At 45.5% G+C, this 17,457-nt stretch overlaps 1 protein-coding gene and 1 long non-coding RNA gene across 5 annotated transcripts in view; one reads left to right on the top strand and one right to left on the bottom strand.

Moving 5' to 3' along the window:
* CHD3 (chromodomain helicase DNA binding protein 3) overlaps window positions 1–13,470 on the bottom strand; it is a 63,770-nt gene extending 50,300 nt beyond the window's left edge. For 2 of the 4 annotated variants that reach the window (XM_081886664.1, XM_081886663.1), the window contains exon 1: window positions 12,090–13,470. In XM_081886664.1, coding sequence (XP_081742790.1) covers window positions 12,090–12,315 — 226 coding nt within the window. In that variant the 5' untranslated portion in view covers window positions 12,316–13,470. Of the gene's footprint in view, window positions 1–6,610; window positions 7,759–12,089 lie in introns of those variants that run through there. The other 2 variants (XM_081886662.1, XM_081886665.1) reach the window with 2 other exon arrangements.
* Window positions 13,471–14,217: 747 nt separating this feature from the next.
* LOC309355918 lies at window positions 14,218–16,570 on the top strand. The gene is made up of 3 exons (XR_014162623.1): window positions 14,218–14,361; window positions 14,409–15,204; window positions 15,619–16,570. It is a non-coding gene; the product is annotated as an uncharacterized lncRNA (long non-coding RNA).
* Window positions 16,571–17,457: the final 887 nt, after the last annotated feature.

Genomic DNA, 17,457 nt, shown 5'->3' with positions numbered 1-17,457 from the left:
AATGGGAGAATCACAGATTCTGTTAGTGTTGCAGCTCCAGGCTTCTGAAATGGGTCTCCTACTGAAATTGAACAAACAAGTTCTTGTGGTTAGGAAGTGACTGAAGATATTTTTGAGAACCCTTTCCCTGAAGTGAAACCCACAAAAATAAAGCTACAAATAAACAAACAGGTGGAAGGAGACTGAAAGTCCACCAAGCCCAACCCTGGAGGTAAAAGGCAACATCCATCCATCCCAGATTCAAATCCTTACATATCCATGAGGCTTTAGTGGGTGAGTGACCTTGGACATGCCTCAGCCTAACCTACTTTGAGCCTGCTTGAGGCATATATGAAATATGAACTGAAACGTATCTTGCACTCTGAAAAGTCCTGTATAACAAATATCATTATGCAGAATTGCTCCTGAACCTATACTGCTCCTGCTCACACCTCAAGCAACTTCTCTTAATAGCCACTTCCACAACCCTTGCTGCTATGCAGAGCACCACCACTCCAAAAGCCATGATACTTGGACAGGGAACTGGCTTAGCTTTGGAAAACCTGTGTCCATTGCCTGGCCTCATTACAGGTCAAAGTCTCAGCCTCAGTTCCCCCACTGGAAGTCCAGGTAAAGGTCTAAAGGGAACACAGCTAGGTGCCCTGCTGAAAATAAGGTGGTGTGTCTGCCTGGAGCCTGGATTCAAGGCTGCTGAGAAACCTCTGTAGACACTGCTCCAAGTCCCTTGGGGAGAAAAGGTGGACAATGTAAAAATGCATAAAAATCAATTTATCCTACAGCTGCCAACCCAGCTGTTCTTCTTTATATCCTTCACAGTCTGGCCTAAGTTGTCTGGACACCAGGGACACATATTAAAATACTCTCAGACTCCCACCAGCATTTCCAGACGAGGAAAGGCAGGGTAGGGGAGAGGGAAACATAGGCAGACATGTCTTGCTGGGGGAGACCCCTGCCGCACACCTGCTCCCTTTCAACCAGCATTGAACTGACTACAAGCTTCATCTGATAAGAGTACTGTTGCTGCTGCTTACAAAAAATGTATTCCCTTGCAACATGGGTTTGTCTTCCCAGAAACACCAAGGGGGCTTGATGCTTCAGGGAGACACAAAAGGGCCAAGCAAGGCACAGTGCATCTGGGCATGAGATATGTAGAGAGAAGGTTCACCATATGATGACTGGTTGTGATAGCTGTAGAATTTTTTTGTTGGAAGAGAACGAGAACTCAGACTGATCCAAATCAAGCTGCTGCTATTAGAGCGGAGAGATTGTTTTGTGAAGAAGAAATATACCTACATGTGCCCAATACCTTATGGGCACCTGTGGGCATGACCTAATGGTCAATTCCAAATTAGCATTGTGCCCTTCCCAGACCTGATTTAAAGCATTCTAAAGTTTCAGTTTCATATTCCCATTGCAGTTTTCTTTCCTGCTGCAGAAGGTAGAACCCAAACCAATGGCATCTGCTCTGGTCAGACCTCACCTGGAGTCCTGTGTCCAGTTCTGGGCACCACAGTTCAAGAAGGACACAGACAAACTGGAACGTGTCCAGAGGAGGGCAACCAAAATGGTCAAAGGCCTGGTAGCGATGCCTTATGAGGAACGGCTAAGGGAGCTGGGAATGTTTAGCCTGGAGAAGAGGAGGTTAAGGGGTGATATGATAGCCATGTTCAAATATATAAAAGGATGTCACATAGAGGAGGGAGAAAGGTTGTTTTCTGCTGCTCCAGAGAAGCGGACACGGAGCAATGGATCCAAACTACAAGAAAGAAGATTCCACCTAAACATTAGGAAGAACTTCCTGACAGTAAGAGCTGTTCGACAGTGTAATTTGCTGCCCAGGAGTGTGGTGGAGTCTCCTTCTTTGGAGGTCTTTAAGCAGAGGCTTGACAACCAGATGTCAGGAGTGCTCTGATGGTGTTTTCTGCTTGACAGGGGGTTGGACTCGATGGCCCTTGTGGTCTCTTCCAACTCTATGATTCTATATCTGTAATATTGAAGCATTGGTAGAAAAGGCTGCAGTGATGCCAGATTTTAAACAGTGTAGGCAAGCTTTATGCCTCAAGAACTAGCAATATACGTGAACTGATCCACCTAATCAGAGACGTCTTAGGCATGTTTTGGCCTAGGTTAGAGGGATTAAAGAAAATACAGAGGCAATCTGAGTGCCTGAAAGGCACAGTGCTTCTGAAATGGATTTTAGTGCCTTGCACATGTCTAGCTTGTACCAAGACTTCTTCATTCTAAGTTACAAGAAAGGAGATTCCAACTAAACATCAAGACGAACTTTCTGACAGTAAGAGCTGTTTGACAGTGGAACAGACTCCCTCTGAAGGTTGTGGACTCTCTTTCCTTGGAGGTTTTTAAGCAGAGCCTGGACGCCTCTCTGTCATGGATGCTTTAGTTGAGATTTCTGCATAGCAGGAGGTTAGACTAGATGACCCTTGGGGTCATTCCAACTCTACAAATTCTTTGATTCTATGATAACCTCTCATCAAGCCTAACTCTTTTAGTAGTATTTACTGTATTTTTCCATGCATAACCCCCCACTGTGTATAAGATGCCCCCTGTTTTTTGGGACTCCAAATTAAGAAAATAGGGAGAGGTTGTCAAGAGTTGTAGAGTTGTTAAGCGCTTTTTTGGCAGGATTGGCCACAATTGTTGAGCTTTTTTTGGGGGGGGGGATTGCCATAAATCACTCACCCGACTGACTGACACTTAAAATCGCAAAAGCCACCAATAGACCACCCTATTGCCGCAGGGGCAGCCAATTGACAACAGCCCTTGCTGTGGCCACCAATCAACCACCCAATAGCCACTGACAATCTCCTGCTCGAGGCTGCAACCCATCACCCATTTATACACTATCTGTGTATAAAACGACCCCCAATTTTTAACATAATTTTTAAAGAAAAAACTCATCTTATACATGGAAAAATATGGGATCCATATCAATAATTCACTCCAGATAGATCTCTGAGAGTCTGACAGATGTACTCCATTCATGCCCTTATTTACATAAGATAGGAATGGGTACCAAACCCCAAAAAGCTGTCTTCTTTGCTTATTCCAGTGGCACCCAGACAAGGTGAGATACCACACCATCCTTGTAACATATAGCCTGAGCTGGTCATCCAGTGCTGTGCCACCTCTATATGTGCAGCTGCCAATAATGAAGTCACCATTCACCAAGACCCCTCATACACAGAGAGCAATGCCGACCAAAGATCTAGAACTACCTCTTGCTGGATAACATCAGATATGTTTGTCTACCTCTTGCTGGATAACATCAGATATGACCCCAAATACCTTTGGCCAAAGCTCCTGCACCAGAGGACAGTCCCACCAGAGATATAAAAAGAAAAGGGAAAGCCTCCAACAGTTTCTCCAGCATCATGGCAGTAGCTGCTTGTCTACATGCCTTGACCGCACTAATGTGAGGTAAGACCTGTGCACCTCAGCACAGAAGCTCTAATTCTCGCTGAGCTTGTACAGAGAAGTTTTCTAACCTACATTCTCCCCCACTTGTCTTCTGGAATTACAATATCCAAATCCATCTCTCACACTGATTTTAGGCTACCTGCAACTCAGATATTAGCAAACCGCAGGTCCTAGAAAAGGGTTAGCCAACATGGTGACTCAGATATTGTTGGACTACATCTCCCATCAGCCCCAGCCAGCATGGCAAATGCCCAGGGATTGTGAGAGTTGTAGCTTAACAACAATCTGGAAGACACCATGCTGGCTGGTTACCCCTATGCTAAAGATAGCACCCTTCAAGTCATTCTCCTTGCTCAGGCACATGCTTTCATATGCTGTCACAGACCTCAACTGCTCTCCAGATCACAGTAGCCTCTTTGTGAACGCCTTCACCTAATATAACTGAAACCCTTCCCCTTTGCATGCTTTCCATAATTTATGCTCTGTAAGCAGTTGGGCCAACTTAAACTAGATCTCTTTGCCCAGCTTTCTGGTACCCTCCAGATGTTGTAGGACTACAATTCTCAAAATGATGGCTGGAGACCTGATGGGAACTGCAGTCCCAACAGCAACTAGAAGGCACCAGGCTGGCAAAGGCTGCCTTAGCTAATACATCCCTCCAGTCTTGCACTCTGAATAGTGACCATATTTGCCCTTGTGCCTACATCTCAGATAAGCCAATAATATAAATAAGCCACTGTATCAATAAAAAGATAAAGGGACCCCTGACCATTAGGTCCAGTCATGACCGACTCTGGGGTTGCGGAGCTCATCTCGCTTTACTGGCCGAGGGAGCCGGCGTACAGCTTCCGGGTCATGTGGCCAGCATGACTAAGCCGCCTCTGGTAAACCAGAGCAGCGCACGGAAACACCATTTACCTTCCCACTGGAGCGGTATCTATTTATTTACTTGCACTTTGACGTGTTTACGAACTGCTAGGTTGGCAGGAGCAGGGACTGAGCAATGAGAGCTCACCCCGTTGCGGGGATTCGAACCGCCGACCTTCTGATCAGCAAGTTCTAGGCTCTGTGGTTTAACCCACAGCGCCACCCGCATCCCCCACTGTATCAATAGTCATACTTAAAATAGGCACTTTATTTATTATTGGACCAGTTCCTTAAGATGTCGTTAGCAGGGGCTATCAGAAGATATAGATCTCTCTTTTCAGATAAGCTGGAGGCTAGCATTATTTTCTACAATCCTACTTGCCCATTTTTACTGAGGAGAAAAAATTATACAGTATATATAAATAGCACCAATATTGCAGTATTTTCCTTTCAACTGGCTGGCCAGTCTATAACAGCTGTTAAAGACAAGGCAGTTGTTTTAGATGGCAGGTGAGTGGTCATATATTGAATATTCCCATACATAAAAAACCAACAACCCCCAAACACACTTCCTTGAAACGTGGAAAATCAGTGCAGGGTCTGATGTGCTAATTTACAATCTGCATAGATAATTACATAGGAAAGTGTTCAGAACTAGTGTTCAGAAGTAGTCAAATGGTACAAGTCCAGAGTTCTAGCACCTCATTCTCCTAACTTGTAAAACAGCTCTAGGCCACCCAGAGAGCTTCACAACTAAACAGGTATCTGAAACAGTGTTTCTCATGTTCATCACATCATGTTGGCCCCTATTAACAATAGATTGTTGTGACGATCAGTGACTTGAGGTCTATGAAGCAACGCACAGCCTAGAAGTATCACAGAGATTACAATACGTAGTACAGTAGCAGCTTTACATTTCACCTTCATATTTAGCATGAATTCCCCTCCAAGGGCTCTTGCAACAACTGTGGAACATCACAGGTTCTCTGCCCTTCTCCAACTACTGCTAATTATACATCTGCACAGGATTTGGCCCACCAAGGTAGCCTGGAACATTTGCTGATATTTTTAGAAACAGGGCGATGAATGAGTTCCAATCTAGACAGGGGAACATCATCAAGAGCACAGCCAGTACAGAGAGAGAGGCAGTGTAGCTTCCAACTTACGCCAGGGAGCCAGAAGTCACCGCCACCCAATGTCTCTTGGGTGACCTACAACACAATGTGTTGTCAGGCTCTGAAGTCCTGGCCCCTCTTTGCTCATTTCCTATCACCCCACCCCTATGAGCCACAGGACACAAACTACTGTATAAATCACAGCTGGCACTAATTGGCTCACTGCGCCAGCAGCTCTGCTGAGAGGTCGCAGGCTAAACGGGGCTGCAGGAAGCTAAACTGCCCTCTTGTGCCCCCGCAGGGGGGTTCCTCCAGGTCAAAGATTAAACATACTGACTACAGAGAAAGTCAGCGTGTGCGTGGGAATAGCACAGCGTCCACCCTTTGTGGGTAAACAGAGAACCTGCGTTTTTCTCTTCAAACGTGGTGCAAATCCAAGCCCTTCCTCCCCACCCACCCAGCAACAGAATTTTATATCCACAATACAGGCCAGCCAGATCTTCCTTGCTCATGCCAACTCGGCCTCCATTTACAACAGTGCCAAACTCAAAATAGTCACGGGAGCTGCTCCGAGAGATAAATCAGGCCTGTGGGGGAAGCAATCACATACAAACGTTGGCATCATCAGCTCAATCCCACCTTCCCAGCTCTGATCTGCCCATCACCCCCTCAACCATCTGAGGTCGGCCAGCTCATACAATGCAGGCACACGCCTGCTAGATTTCAAAGAGTCTCTTTTCAAATTGCAGTCTAAAAATACCCATCTTCCCCAGCAGACCTCCTAATTTTAATGTCTCAGATTAAAACCAGGTGCAAAAGCAGATCTAGGTTTAACTAACCAAGAAGAGACTGATATTCCACTACAGGCAGAGGAAAGCGGGCACAGGACATACATTACTACATAATCATTGCCCACACTGAGTCAACCAAGCACTTTTGTGTTGTTTTTCAATCTTGCAAATAAAGCCGAAACCCCCACCGCTTCCAAACGCTTCCCCCACCCCACTTCAGTTAACAAATGCTGTTAAGATTAATGGATATTGGTGCAATAACCAGCATTCAGGCGCCCCTCTTCCACCTCCTCCCACCCCTCCCTCCTTTTCTCTGCTTGCTATATTTTTGCATCTGGCACAATCCTAGCTCCTTCTGACAATACAACATTTATCTCTGAATCCTGCAAGCTGATTCACCTTGTTGCATTTCCCTCATACCACGCCGCCTTCCTTCTGCTTCTGATGGGATGGAATTGACAAATACGAGGGGGGGAAATACATCAGGGTAGGCTTATCAGACACCCCCTCCCCCGCAACTCTTGTCAATTTCTAATCTATCTATCAATCTTTTTTTCCTCCTACTTCTTCCACGCATTCTTCTCCCCCTCCACCCCCCCTTTCCTAATCATAATATTGGCACACATGCGCAGAAGATTCTTATATTTGGCAGGCAATCAACTAGAATTTTCCACACACGTGATATTTCTACTCCCTACCTTGAAAATATATATTATATAAGGCTAACAAAGGATCTGGAAAGGAAATGGGGAGGGGGGATAAGGAATGTAGATGTGTAGCCATAACTACAAATTACAGAAGACCAACCCTGCTTAGAATTGCCATCTCTTTCACGACAAACGGTATTTATGTATTTCAATTTAATACAAAAAAAAAAATGGATGGCCAATTTAGAAAAAAAAGAACAGCGCCTTTTATCTGTGTCAGTTAATGGAGGAGAATAACAGCCATTTCCATTAGTGAGAAATCTTAATCATCAGGGTAAAAACAGTCATGCGGAGATGAGGGTGGCAAGGGGAAAATAGCATATTCAGTGAGATGGGGAAAGATTTACGGGCATGGCTCAATTCTACAATTTGTCCACCAAAAGCAACGCTGGATTAATAGTGAGGCAGGTTTTTCTAAACTGTGATTTCTCAAGAGTTGGGCATTGTAGGAAAGAAACAAGAATGAAGCCATCACATTTTCAAAAATAGCTTGACAACCAGCTGTAATCTTCAGCCAGTGGCTGAAAACAGGATGACTGTCTTCTAGCCAGTTACACCACTACAAATCTAGACTAGAAGGGCACCAACTGGCAAGAAGCATTGCTGGCACGCACACAATTGACAGATATGTGCTCCAATGAAGTTGGGGGAGGTCAGAGCACCAAGGCTTCCTTCCAGATTTCCTAGGCCTTTTTACATTGCAAGGGGTGGATTACCTTGTTGGAGTGTGAAACAGGGTGAACCAGTTTAACAGCAAGAATTATCAAAATATGGAATGCTTGTGGATTAGAAGCCAGTGGTTCAAAAGTAGCCTGCAAGTGGAACCCCATGAAAATGAATGAATTACCCGTATTCAGTGGCGTAGCGTGGGTTGTCAGCACCCGGGGCAAGGCAAGTAATTTGCGCCCCCTAACCCGTGGATTTGCGCCCCCTAACCCTAACCCCCAGATGTTGTGCCCGATGCGGCCGGCCCCCCCTGCACCCCCCACGCTACGCCACTGCCCGTATTTAATTACATATCTTTTAATACTTTGGTATTGTCTCTCTGCTTTCCTCTAGCACCTCTCCTTGCATTGGTGGACTAGCCTGGTGCTTCCCAAACCCCTCTATTCTTCAGGTTATATCCACCACCACCACTCCTGTTGCCTTTGCACTGTGCTCTTGGTCAACACTCTCCTTTCTCCTGACCTGAGGTGCCCCAGGGTGTTAATATTTCCTGGCTTTCTTCCCTGCAGAGTCCATTCCTGATTACAGCATGGTCTTCTTCATTCCCCCGAGCTCTACTCCTGAGCCCACTTCTGTACTCTCTGGGCCTTCCCTTCCCTTTGCTTTCCTGCATTCTCCCACCTTCCACTCTATCTTGTGCAACTGTACAAGCGACATTCATTTCCATGGAGCCAATACCTAGATTGCTGTCGTGTCAAAGCATTTCTTTAAAATCCACCTACTTTCTTGGAGAATTAAAGCATTGTCAAGTACAACTTTTTTGCAAGTCAACTGGAATGAGATTCCACTATGGACCTGGTAACTGCTCTTACCATCCTTGGAACCACAAGCCCTTCCATTACTATGCCCAGTGCAGAGATTATGAAGTTTGATCTCCCTGTGAATTTGCAGAGTTGTGCAAAGTATAAACAACTATAAACAAAAAACCTCATCATAGATAAAGGCTGAAAAGGTTCCTCCTACAGGCAATAGGAGCAATATCTAGTTTGCAATATTCTAGTCCACCTGCCTTTTTGTTGTGGTGTTCCATCATAGGAGGAAAATTACCCTCTAGATTTTGAGCCCAGGAGCTCACACAGATTCCTGATGAAATCACAGGCAACATCTGTCACACTGCTTCAAGCAGCACTGGCTTGTGATGAAATATCTACTGCCAAAAAAAAAGCTTCTGGCCAGCTGAGGGACCTCCAGCCTGATACAGTTTCCCATTACCAAAGTAGCTGTTCCACTGTCAAGATACTGTATGCTGTACATTAGCCAACCACAGAATGGGGGGGAGCTGGCCTTTCCCAAGAATACTCAGAAATGCAGTTGTTGTTTTCAGTGAGAAATTATTTTACACCTAGGGTTATAGCTCTTTGTGTGGGCTTGAGACAGGTAAAGTTAATTCATAAAGTAGCAGGAACTGTTGCTGGAGGGTCCACAATCTAATTAAATCAAAGAAAGGTTGATAGGTAGCACCCTTTCTACAAGGATCAAATCGCCCATTTTTCTATCATTTCTTAGAAATGGCAAAACTGCAGGTGCTGCAAGGTCAATTTGCTCAGCCACAGTCAGAGTGTGGAAAGGGTCCATCAACTTGTGAGATAACCATATCAAGTATTTAGGAACTTCTTGTGCACACTCATATCCAGCCTGTGCTTACACTGTTACCTGTTCCTGCAAGATACAGGGTAGCACTTTTTGAATTAACTATGCCCCATAAAACAAGTCACTGCCATTGTCTGTCAGTGTCAGCAGAAATGAACCCTAAAGAAGCATTTCCTGTGCAAGTTATCATAGCATAATAAATTGTAAACTTTGTATGACAGAAAGCCATTTTGTTTCTCACTTTGCTCATACTGCACTAATATTTAAACCAGAAGCAAGCGAGCCAGCAAGCAAACCTACCTTGTTTAAACACATGTACCAGTAATTTCATCATCTGTAAATTATCTGATATCCTTAACAATACCGAAAGAGAGGACCAGAGGGTCACCGATAATTAGAGGGGGCAGATAATCAGTTTAAGTAAGACATAGTGTTGTGATGGGACGTGGGTGGCGCTGTGGTCTAAACCACTGAGCCTAGGGCTTGCCGATCGGAAGGTCTGCGGTTCAAATCCCCGCGGCGGGGTGAGCTCCTGTTGCTTGGTCCCAGCTCCTGCCAACCTAGCAGTTCAAAAGCACGTCAAAGTGCAAGTAGATAAATAGGTACCACTCCGTCGGGAAGGTAAACGGCGTTTCCGTGTGCTGCTTTGGTTTCACCAGAAGCGGCTTAGTCATGCTGGCCACATGACCCGGAAATACTGTCTGTGGACAAACACCGGCTCCCTCAGCCAGTAAAGCGAGATGTGCGCAGCAACCCCAGAGTCGTTCGCGGCTGGATTTAACTGACGGGGTCCTTTACCCTTTTAGTGTTGTGATAGTTTTTAATGTTTAAGTATCTCTTGCTAGCCACTACGTGGGATATCTGAATGTGTCTTGGCAAGTCTGTCTAGGCCTTTAAAAATGCAAGAGGAATTTCCCCCATATATACTGCCTTATATGAGCTACACTCCTGACATCACCAATTTGGCCTCAAAGTTACCCAACTTGCATTTCAATACGCAACCCTCAATGTCTAGACCTGCTTAATGGTCCAACCGCCTTTCCTGTCACATGGATTGGGCCTTACTGTTCTCCTGTATGTGCTTCGCCTTCCGTTTTTATTCATCTTTCTTAGAATGATCCTCTGTGGTTTGAGCCTGTTTTTATTGATTTTTGTAATAATAATAAAAAACACATGCAGGGGCTGAATAAATATTATTACGACTGACTGTAAGATCAAAAGGCAACAAAGGCTCCTGATCCACACACATCCAGAGTCCCTTTCCCATGAGGAGCCATCCACTACCACCCGATTCCAATCAATGGGCCTATAAAACTATGAACAATAGGTCCCGATCAATGAAACATCGGCCTTGTTCCAATCGGGTTTCGCAGAAAGTGTTCTGCCCCTGCAGTTTCTAAATCTTCATCCCAAGTACCGTAAGTCTGCCAAGCCCACTCTCTCAAGGACAGAGGCCTCCTGTTCCAATCCTGACAACTGGCCCCACTACAAAGAGGCTCCTGCCTCTCATAATCCCCAAACACAGGCCTCTCCGCTCCCTTCAGTCCTGTTGCCCTGCTGTCAGGCAGCCCTCTCTGCTCCTGTCAAAACTGGCATATGGCCACCAAGTAGCCAGCTGCTCCCATCACCTCTAGGGCACGCTTATCTGACATGCGCCTCACCTCACATTCCCTGCCCCCAAATCACAAGGCGTCCCCCACAACCCCATTTATCCGAAATGCACGGCCCTTTCAGCCACCTGTGCCAGGCTTATAACCCTTCCTGCCAACCGTAAGAATAAACACTCTCAATGCATGTGTTACCCCCCCCAAAAAAAAGTTGCACTTGCCACAACTTCTCGCCGCTCAGGCCCAAAGAGGACGAGGGAGTTTGGGGCTTATTCCCTCACGTGACGCTGGCATGGCTCCCATTCTCCAGAGATGGGGTGCCCACTCGCTAACCCCCCTAAAAACAGGGGGGTCAGGTAAAAAAAAGTGGGGGTCCTTTTAACAACAATTAATGGGGGCAGTATCTCTCTCTTTTATTGATTTGTATATATTTGTATATCTCTTTTATTGATAACCGCCCCCCCCCCAAAATCCCCAAGTCGAGGGTGAGGCTGTTTACAAAACAAACCGCCCCTCCCCCCACAAACACACCCTGAGGAAAGCTGCGACGGGGTGTCAAATAACGGGGGGACAACAACTTTCAGAAAGCGTTGGATATTATTATTATTAAGTAGGGGTGATTTGAAACAAGAGCCCCCCCCCCAGCCACCTCAGCCCCGCTGGTCTCCCTCGCCCCACGCGCTCTCCTCAGCCTCCTTCCAGGCAGACTGGGACTCTCGAGCCATTTGGCCGGCGGCGGCGGCGGCTGGAGGGGGGGGGAGGGGCGGCTGGCTCGGACGTGGACCCCCGACCCCACCCCCGCCCTCGGGAAGGTTCCCAAAGGCCGCCGGGCAAAGGGGCAGTCGGCGCTGGGTGAGGCTCATTGCAGCGAAGGGCAACGGGCGAGGGGAGGAGAGGCTAAAAAAAAAGAAAGAAGGGGGGTGGAACTCCGGGTCCCTCAACATTCCAAAGCCGTTGGGCAGCGCGCGCGCGCGCGGGGAACGGCGGTTCGCGGGCGGGCGGTTGGCGCGAGGAGGGCGGCGGGATGGAACTCCCGGCCCCTCGGCGTTCGAAAGCCGTTAGTTGTTTACAAACAAGCCGCCCTCCCCTCCCCCCCCCGAAAATCCACCGCCCTCCCGCCAGTTCCGAAGGCGGCGGGGCAGATTTCGTATTTTTTTTTTGTGGTGGTTAATATAGCGCCGAATCTCCTGAGGGGTCAATTTAAAGGGGCGACCGGGAGGCTGGGGTGGGGGAAGGGGTGCTGTTTACCTGGAGGCGCCTCTGTCCCTTCAGCTGCCGCCGGCGTGGATGCTGTCGGTGTCAGTGGAGCAGCCTCCTCAGCCTGAACAGCAGGCGGGAATATGTCGCCTGGGCTGTTGTCCCCTGCTCCTTCTTCTTCCTCCTCCTCTTCCTCCTCTTCGTCTTCGTCCCCCTCCACCTCAGACACCACCATCTCCTCCTCCTTTTCCTCGTCCTCCCTCAGAGGGGAAGCCATGGTGGTGCTGGAGGAGGGGGGTGGGGGAAACACAAGAGAAAAGCAGAAGGGGGGGCAACCCCCCTTCCCTCTCTCCCTCTCTCTCACACACAAAAAGCTCTCCCCCACTTCAGATCACCTCAGTTAAAAAATAAAAAAAAAGTCCCATGAATGAAAACAACTCTCCTTCTTTACAACTTTGTCCTTCCTGGAAATGTTTCCTCGACCCCCTTCTTTAAAAAAAAAAAAAATTAAAAAAAACGAAGGGGGGAGTAAAGATATATTTAAATTCTGAGGGGGGAGTTCAGGATAATATTTTCCACAAGACCAAGAAACAAAAATGGCCGCCCTTAAATTATTTTTAAAACAGACCCCCCCAGGAGGTAAAAAAATATATAGGGCCCCCCCTATATAAAAAACAAAATGGCTGGCTTAATTTTAACCCCCTCTTCCATAGGGTTAAAAAGATCTCCCCCCTTTCAAAAAAAAAAAATCAGCTCCAAATTTAAAAGGGGGGAAAAAAACATGCAAGAAAACGAAAATGATAATAAAGATAAAGGCTTTTTCTTCTTGCTGTTATATTTTCTTTTCAATCTCCAAGATCTGTGATCATGAACAATATTTAGACATTCCTGGCACTGGGGGGAAACTGACAAGATTTCTGCATAAAACAAAGATGGCTGCTCTAAATTATTTCTTTTTTTCTTATGCTCTCCCCCCCACCTCCCTCAATAAAAATATTTTTTACAGGGAGGGGGGAAGAGAGAGAGAGAAAAGGTTGGATTAATCAGTACTCATGCTCAGTTATGACATCAGCATAAAATTGTTAAAGGTTAACTAGTTCCATACTAGTAAGACCATGACTTTTGTGTGTGTCTGTGTCTGCTTTACTAGCACAAGAGAAGGGAAAAAAAGAATAGGGGTGGTTTTTTTCCTCCCCCCTTTTTTCTTCTTCTTCTTCTTCTAACTTTAAATACTTCAGAAGGGAGTGGTTTATTTCTCTCCTTTTCCTCTAGGGCAAGAAAGGAAGAAGAGAAGTAGAAAAACCCCACTGATTACTGCAATTCATTAAAATATTTTATCCCTGCTCACATTAGTGGATTTCACTGTTTTTCTAGATGACTGCTGTTTTGTTTTTTAAAAGGGTTTTTTTCCCCCTTCCTAACTTCTGTGTGTAAAGTCTATCCTAATAAATATATTTTGCTCCCTTAAACACCCCCCCCCGAATTTACCCTATCGTGTTTGCCCCACTGGGGTAAATCAATTTAATATGAAAGTGTAGTTTTAGCAAATACCTTGATTACAAAGGTTCCCCTCCTTCTCTCACCCAAATGTTGGGGATTTTTTTTTTTTGAGCTGATTTTGAAAATAATTATGGCCACAATCCAACACTGAGTGTGGTACATTGAAGTCCCAAGAAAGTCGCTGGGCGTAAGGATGTATACGTCTCTTACGGATTGTGGCCCTTACTTTCTCTCCCTGTTTTATAAATGGGAAAAGAATGTACCACTAAAGGGAAATTAATAAGTAAAATGGAGAAGCATTTTATAATAATGAAGGATGGCTATCACCTTTTATTTTTGGACAAGCCTCATGCATCTAGATAATTTGAGTTTAAGACTTAAAATACAGTTTTGAAAAAGTTAGCTTTCCTTTTATTTGTGGCCTTTGATCTCAAACCCTCTAATAATAATGGAGGAACCAACAGGAAGTTTTAAAGGACTCAATTCTTTGTTTTTTCCCAAACCAGGTGGCTCTGATAATCTCTCATTTTAGTGTCTGTTATGTTGGGGCAAGTGAGACTGTCCTGTCTGCACAAATAAGGCCTGCAAAACCAAGCTGTCCGTGAGCCATTCCATATAGCAAAATACCCCACACAAAAAGATGGAGTTTGGAAGGGACATGATAGAAGTGAAGAACTGAAGTGCAAGTTTGCAAATTACATAGATTCTAGTTCACATTGCAGGTCACTCACTACCAAGCTAATACCCATGATGGGAAGTTACAGCTATTGAGGTATCTTCAGCCTACAAAATCCTTGAACCCAACTAAACTGAATCCAAGCATGTGTCAGAGTACTGACCCTGCAAAGTGTAATGTTTGACTCACCTGAGTTGTCCTACCTGCATAAGGAAACTACAAATAAAAATCAACTCTGTTGTTGGGGACTACTGGATAACTGCTTCTGCCCATTGGATCTGACATGGGAATTAAAAAAAAACTTAAAACATATTTTCCCCAACTTCAGTCTTACACTACTCTGGCAATATAAAAGTATAATGCTCATATCACTTTAAAAATCCATTTCTAAAATAAACCACTGTTGGTTTCACACATCCCACATTTTTATGAGACACAAATCTGTGCTGATTTAAAAAAATATATATTTCACTGTCTTCATTAGATTTTCATTTTTTACAAATGATTCTGGGAAATTTTGGACCCGACCCACCCACTTCCAGATATTTAAGAGAAATTTTGAGGTTAAGATCCTGTTGCTGAATGAGGGCCTTGCCAAAGGATTGTGTACAAACACAATGCTTACAAACTATTCCAGAGGCAATTCTCTTATTCTTGCAGTATCCAAATACCCCAAAATACTTTAGTGGAGGCTTCTATGATGCTTGTTTTCAAAATACTTCAACTTTATTGACATTGAAATCGAATTGCAGGTGACTTCCCCGTAATTCTGAACTAGGCCTGGTGGCAAAGTTGATCAGCCTTCTAATCAATTTTGAAGAGAACAAGTTTGTCAATTTTCTTCTATCTGTATTTTGTTGGAAGTATAAAAAAAAAAAAACCCCGCATGAAATGGCACCTGAAAGTTGCACTGACCTCACATTGGGGCTTTTTTTCATGCAAGTGTGTTTGATATCATGCAGCATCACATCTGAATCACTCTCAGTGAAGGTAGTATTGCGGTCAGTCGTACCCTTATTTTAAATTATTTGCAGGGCTAAACTTCATTTTAGGGGGAAGAATTGGAGGGCAATCCCAGCTATTAAAACATGGCTGCTCTCCAGTGAAAGTGTTTAACCTAAGCCTAAGCTTATTCCCCTGTAGACTAGTTACAAGCGTCCACAGAGGACTAACTGTGCCTGCAGGAGACACCGTTTGCCAAGCGAATGTTATCCCCCATGTGGCTTTTATATTTAACGCAACACCCTCTGAAGCCCTCCAGGAGCTTGGGCGCCAATCCCATTCACTCATGTTGAAACATTCGCCTGGCAATGCTGGAAGCCAATGCTCCAGGAAGAGCTTTGGAGGTTTCATGCTATCAAAACCATTTTACATTAAAGTGGCCTTTTTTTTATTCGTATACAGAGCATGTCTCTTCCTGGTGGGGACGAGAAGGGATCAAGCGGTCCAGCATCATCTGAATTTAAAACTTGGAATTTCACTACATCAGTGCATTATATTGCCTGCCGGTTAAAAATGAAGCAACGAGAACAAAGTACAAATTTCCAAAGAAGGAGGGGGAAATCCCTTTTGAATCTTGACCTGAGTTGTTTGTGGCTTGGTCCGCCTTGCTCAAGGGAACAGCATGAAAAAAGGAAAACATCCTTTTCCTTCTGTCTCTTCTCTGCCTTTGATGTTTTTTTCACAATGCAGTTAAGTGTCAGGAATCCTATCAAGGAACCTGCAGCATGATACTAATAGGGGAAATGTAGAATTTATTTCAACAGCTCTCACACACAACTGCATCTTGTCTTTCAAGAGGGTCAAAGATGTGTTGCTCATTACCCCACAAGCCTGCTCTTCCCTCAAGGGAACTGCTGCTGTTTGGCTCGGGGGTGGGAAGAAATCTTTCAAGGCCTTTCCCCTGCTGATTACAATGTGACTGACGTAGACACACATACACACTTCTGTGAAAGCCTGTGGAAACACGGGAATTATACACTTTGATTCAGAAAATCAGAGTGCAGGTGGCATCTGTTGCAAATTCATCCCCCCTGACCTCAGGCGGTTTATTGACACCTTCCAGCATTCAGAAACCAAGAGCAAGCACTCCCACCTCTTGGCAAAATCCTCAAATGTCTTAAGACTTCTGGAAAAATTATAACTGATTTTGGGGGAGATTTGTTTTTCCATAACCCGCATGTCTCTGCAACTGGTGCTAGGAATTTTGGCTCACTAGGAAATGAGAATCACTGGAGGATTTCCAGGTCAGAGGTCACATTCTCTAGTGTTTCCTTCAACCACAGCTGTATTGGTGTGTCTTCTCTTCCATCGCAAGGCACTGGATTGTGGACAGCTTGAGCCATTTCCCCACCCCACGATTTTACCAGATGAAAGGATAGCCAGATTGAAATATGTTAAAAGTTCATAAGAACCCACAACTGATTGGATGTAAGCATTAGCCATCCTGTTCATTTATAGTCAAGGGTTTAGAGTAGGCGCTACAGAGCAGGGAGGGAGCCAGGCATTGTACAGCAGGCCAGCCTGCTATTGGTGACTGCTTTAGACCTCACGGAGCCAGTCATTTTATTTATTTTACTAAATCTACACCCTGTCTTCCCTCCAAGGAGCTAAAGGTTGGCCTAGAATGGTTATCCTCACAACAACCTGCCAGCACCCGCTCCATCTTGGGAGACAATGGAAGAGTGAGCCTTTGAGAGTGAAGTCAAGCCGTTAGTTACAGTACCTGCTGTGGCTGTGGCAACTGGGAGAGACATGTTTTGTTGCAGCTGCGGCAGATGAAGATGTCCAGTTTCACTGTTACAGATACACCATGGCATTTCTTCTCTCTGCACTCCTCCCAATGTTAATTTCTCCTGAGGTTGTGTTTCTACAGAAGCGACCTGACTGATTGTCTCCAGGTGTTGTGGTCATCTGCAAGGGACTCCCACACTGTGGGGTCGATGTTGCCAGCCTTCATATGGTCTGCCGACAGGCCTGGTGTCTGAAGGCAGCTCCCTATAGAGCACATCCTTTGGGATCCTAACATCTTCCACCACCAAGCAGTGGCGTAGCGTGGGGGGTGCAGGGGGGGCTGGCCGCACCAGGCGCAACATCTGGAGTTAGGGTTAGGGGGCGCAAATCCACGGGTTAGGTTGTGCAAATTACTTGCCTTGCCCCGGGTGCTGACAACCCACGCTACGCCACTGCCACCAAGCCAGCATAGGCTTGCTGAGACAGGGGCATGAACATACTGGGAATGTG

Source organism: Podarcis melisellensis, assembly GCF_964234715.1.
Source record: "Podarcis melisellensis genome assembly, chromosome: 13".
In the NCBI taxonomy this organism is placed as follows: Eukaryota; Metazoa; Chordata; class Lepidosauria; order Squamata; family Lacertidae; genus Podarcis; species Podarcis melisellensis.
The sequence above is the reverse complement of the archived record's forward strand: the minus strand, read 5'-3'. Positions and strand labels throughout refer to the sequence as shown.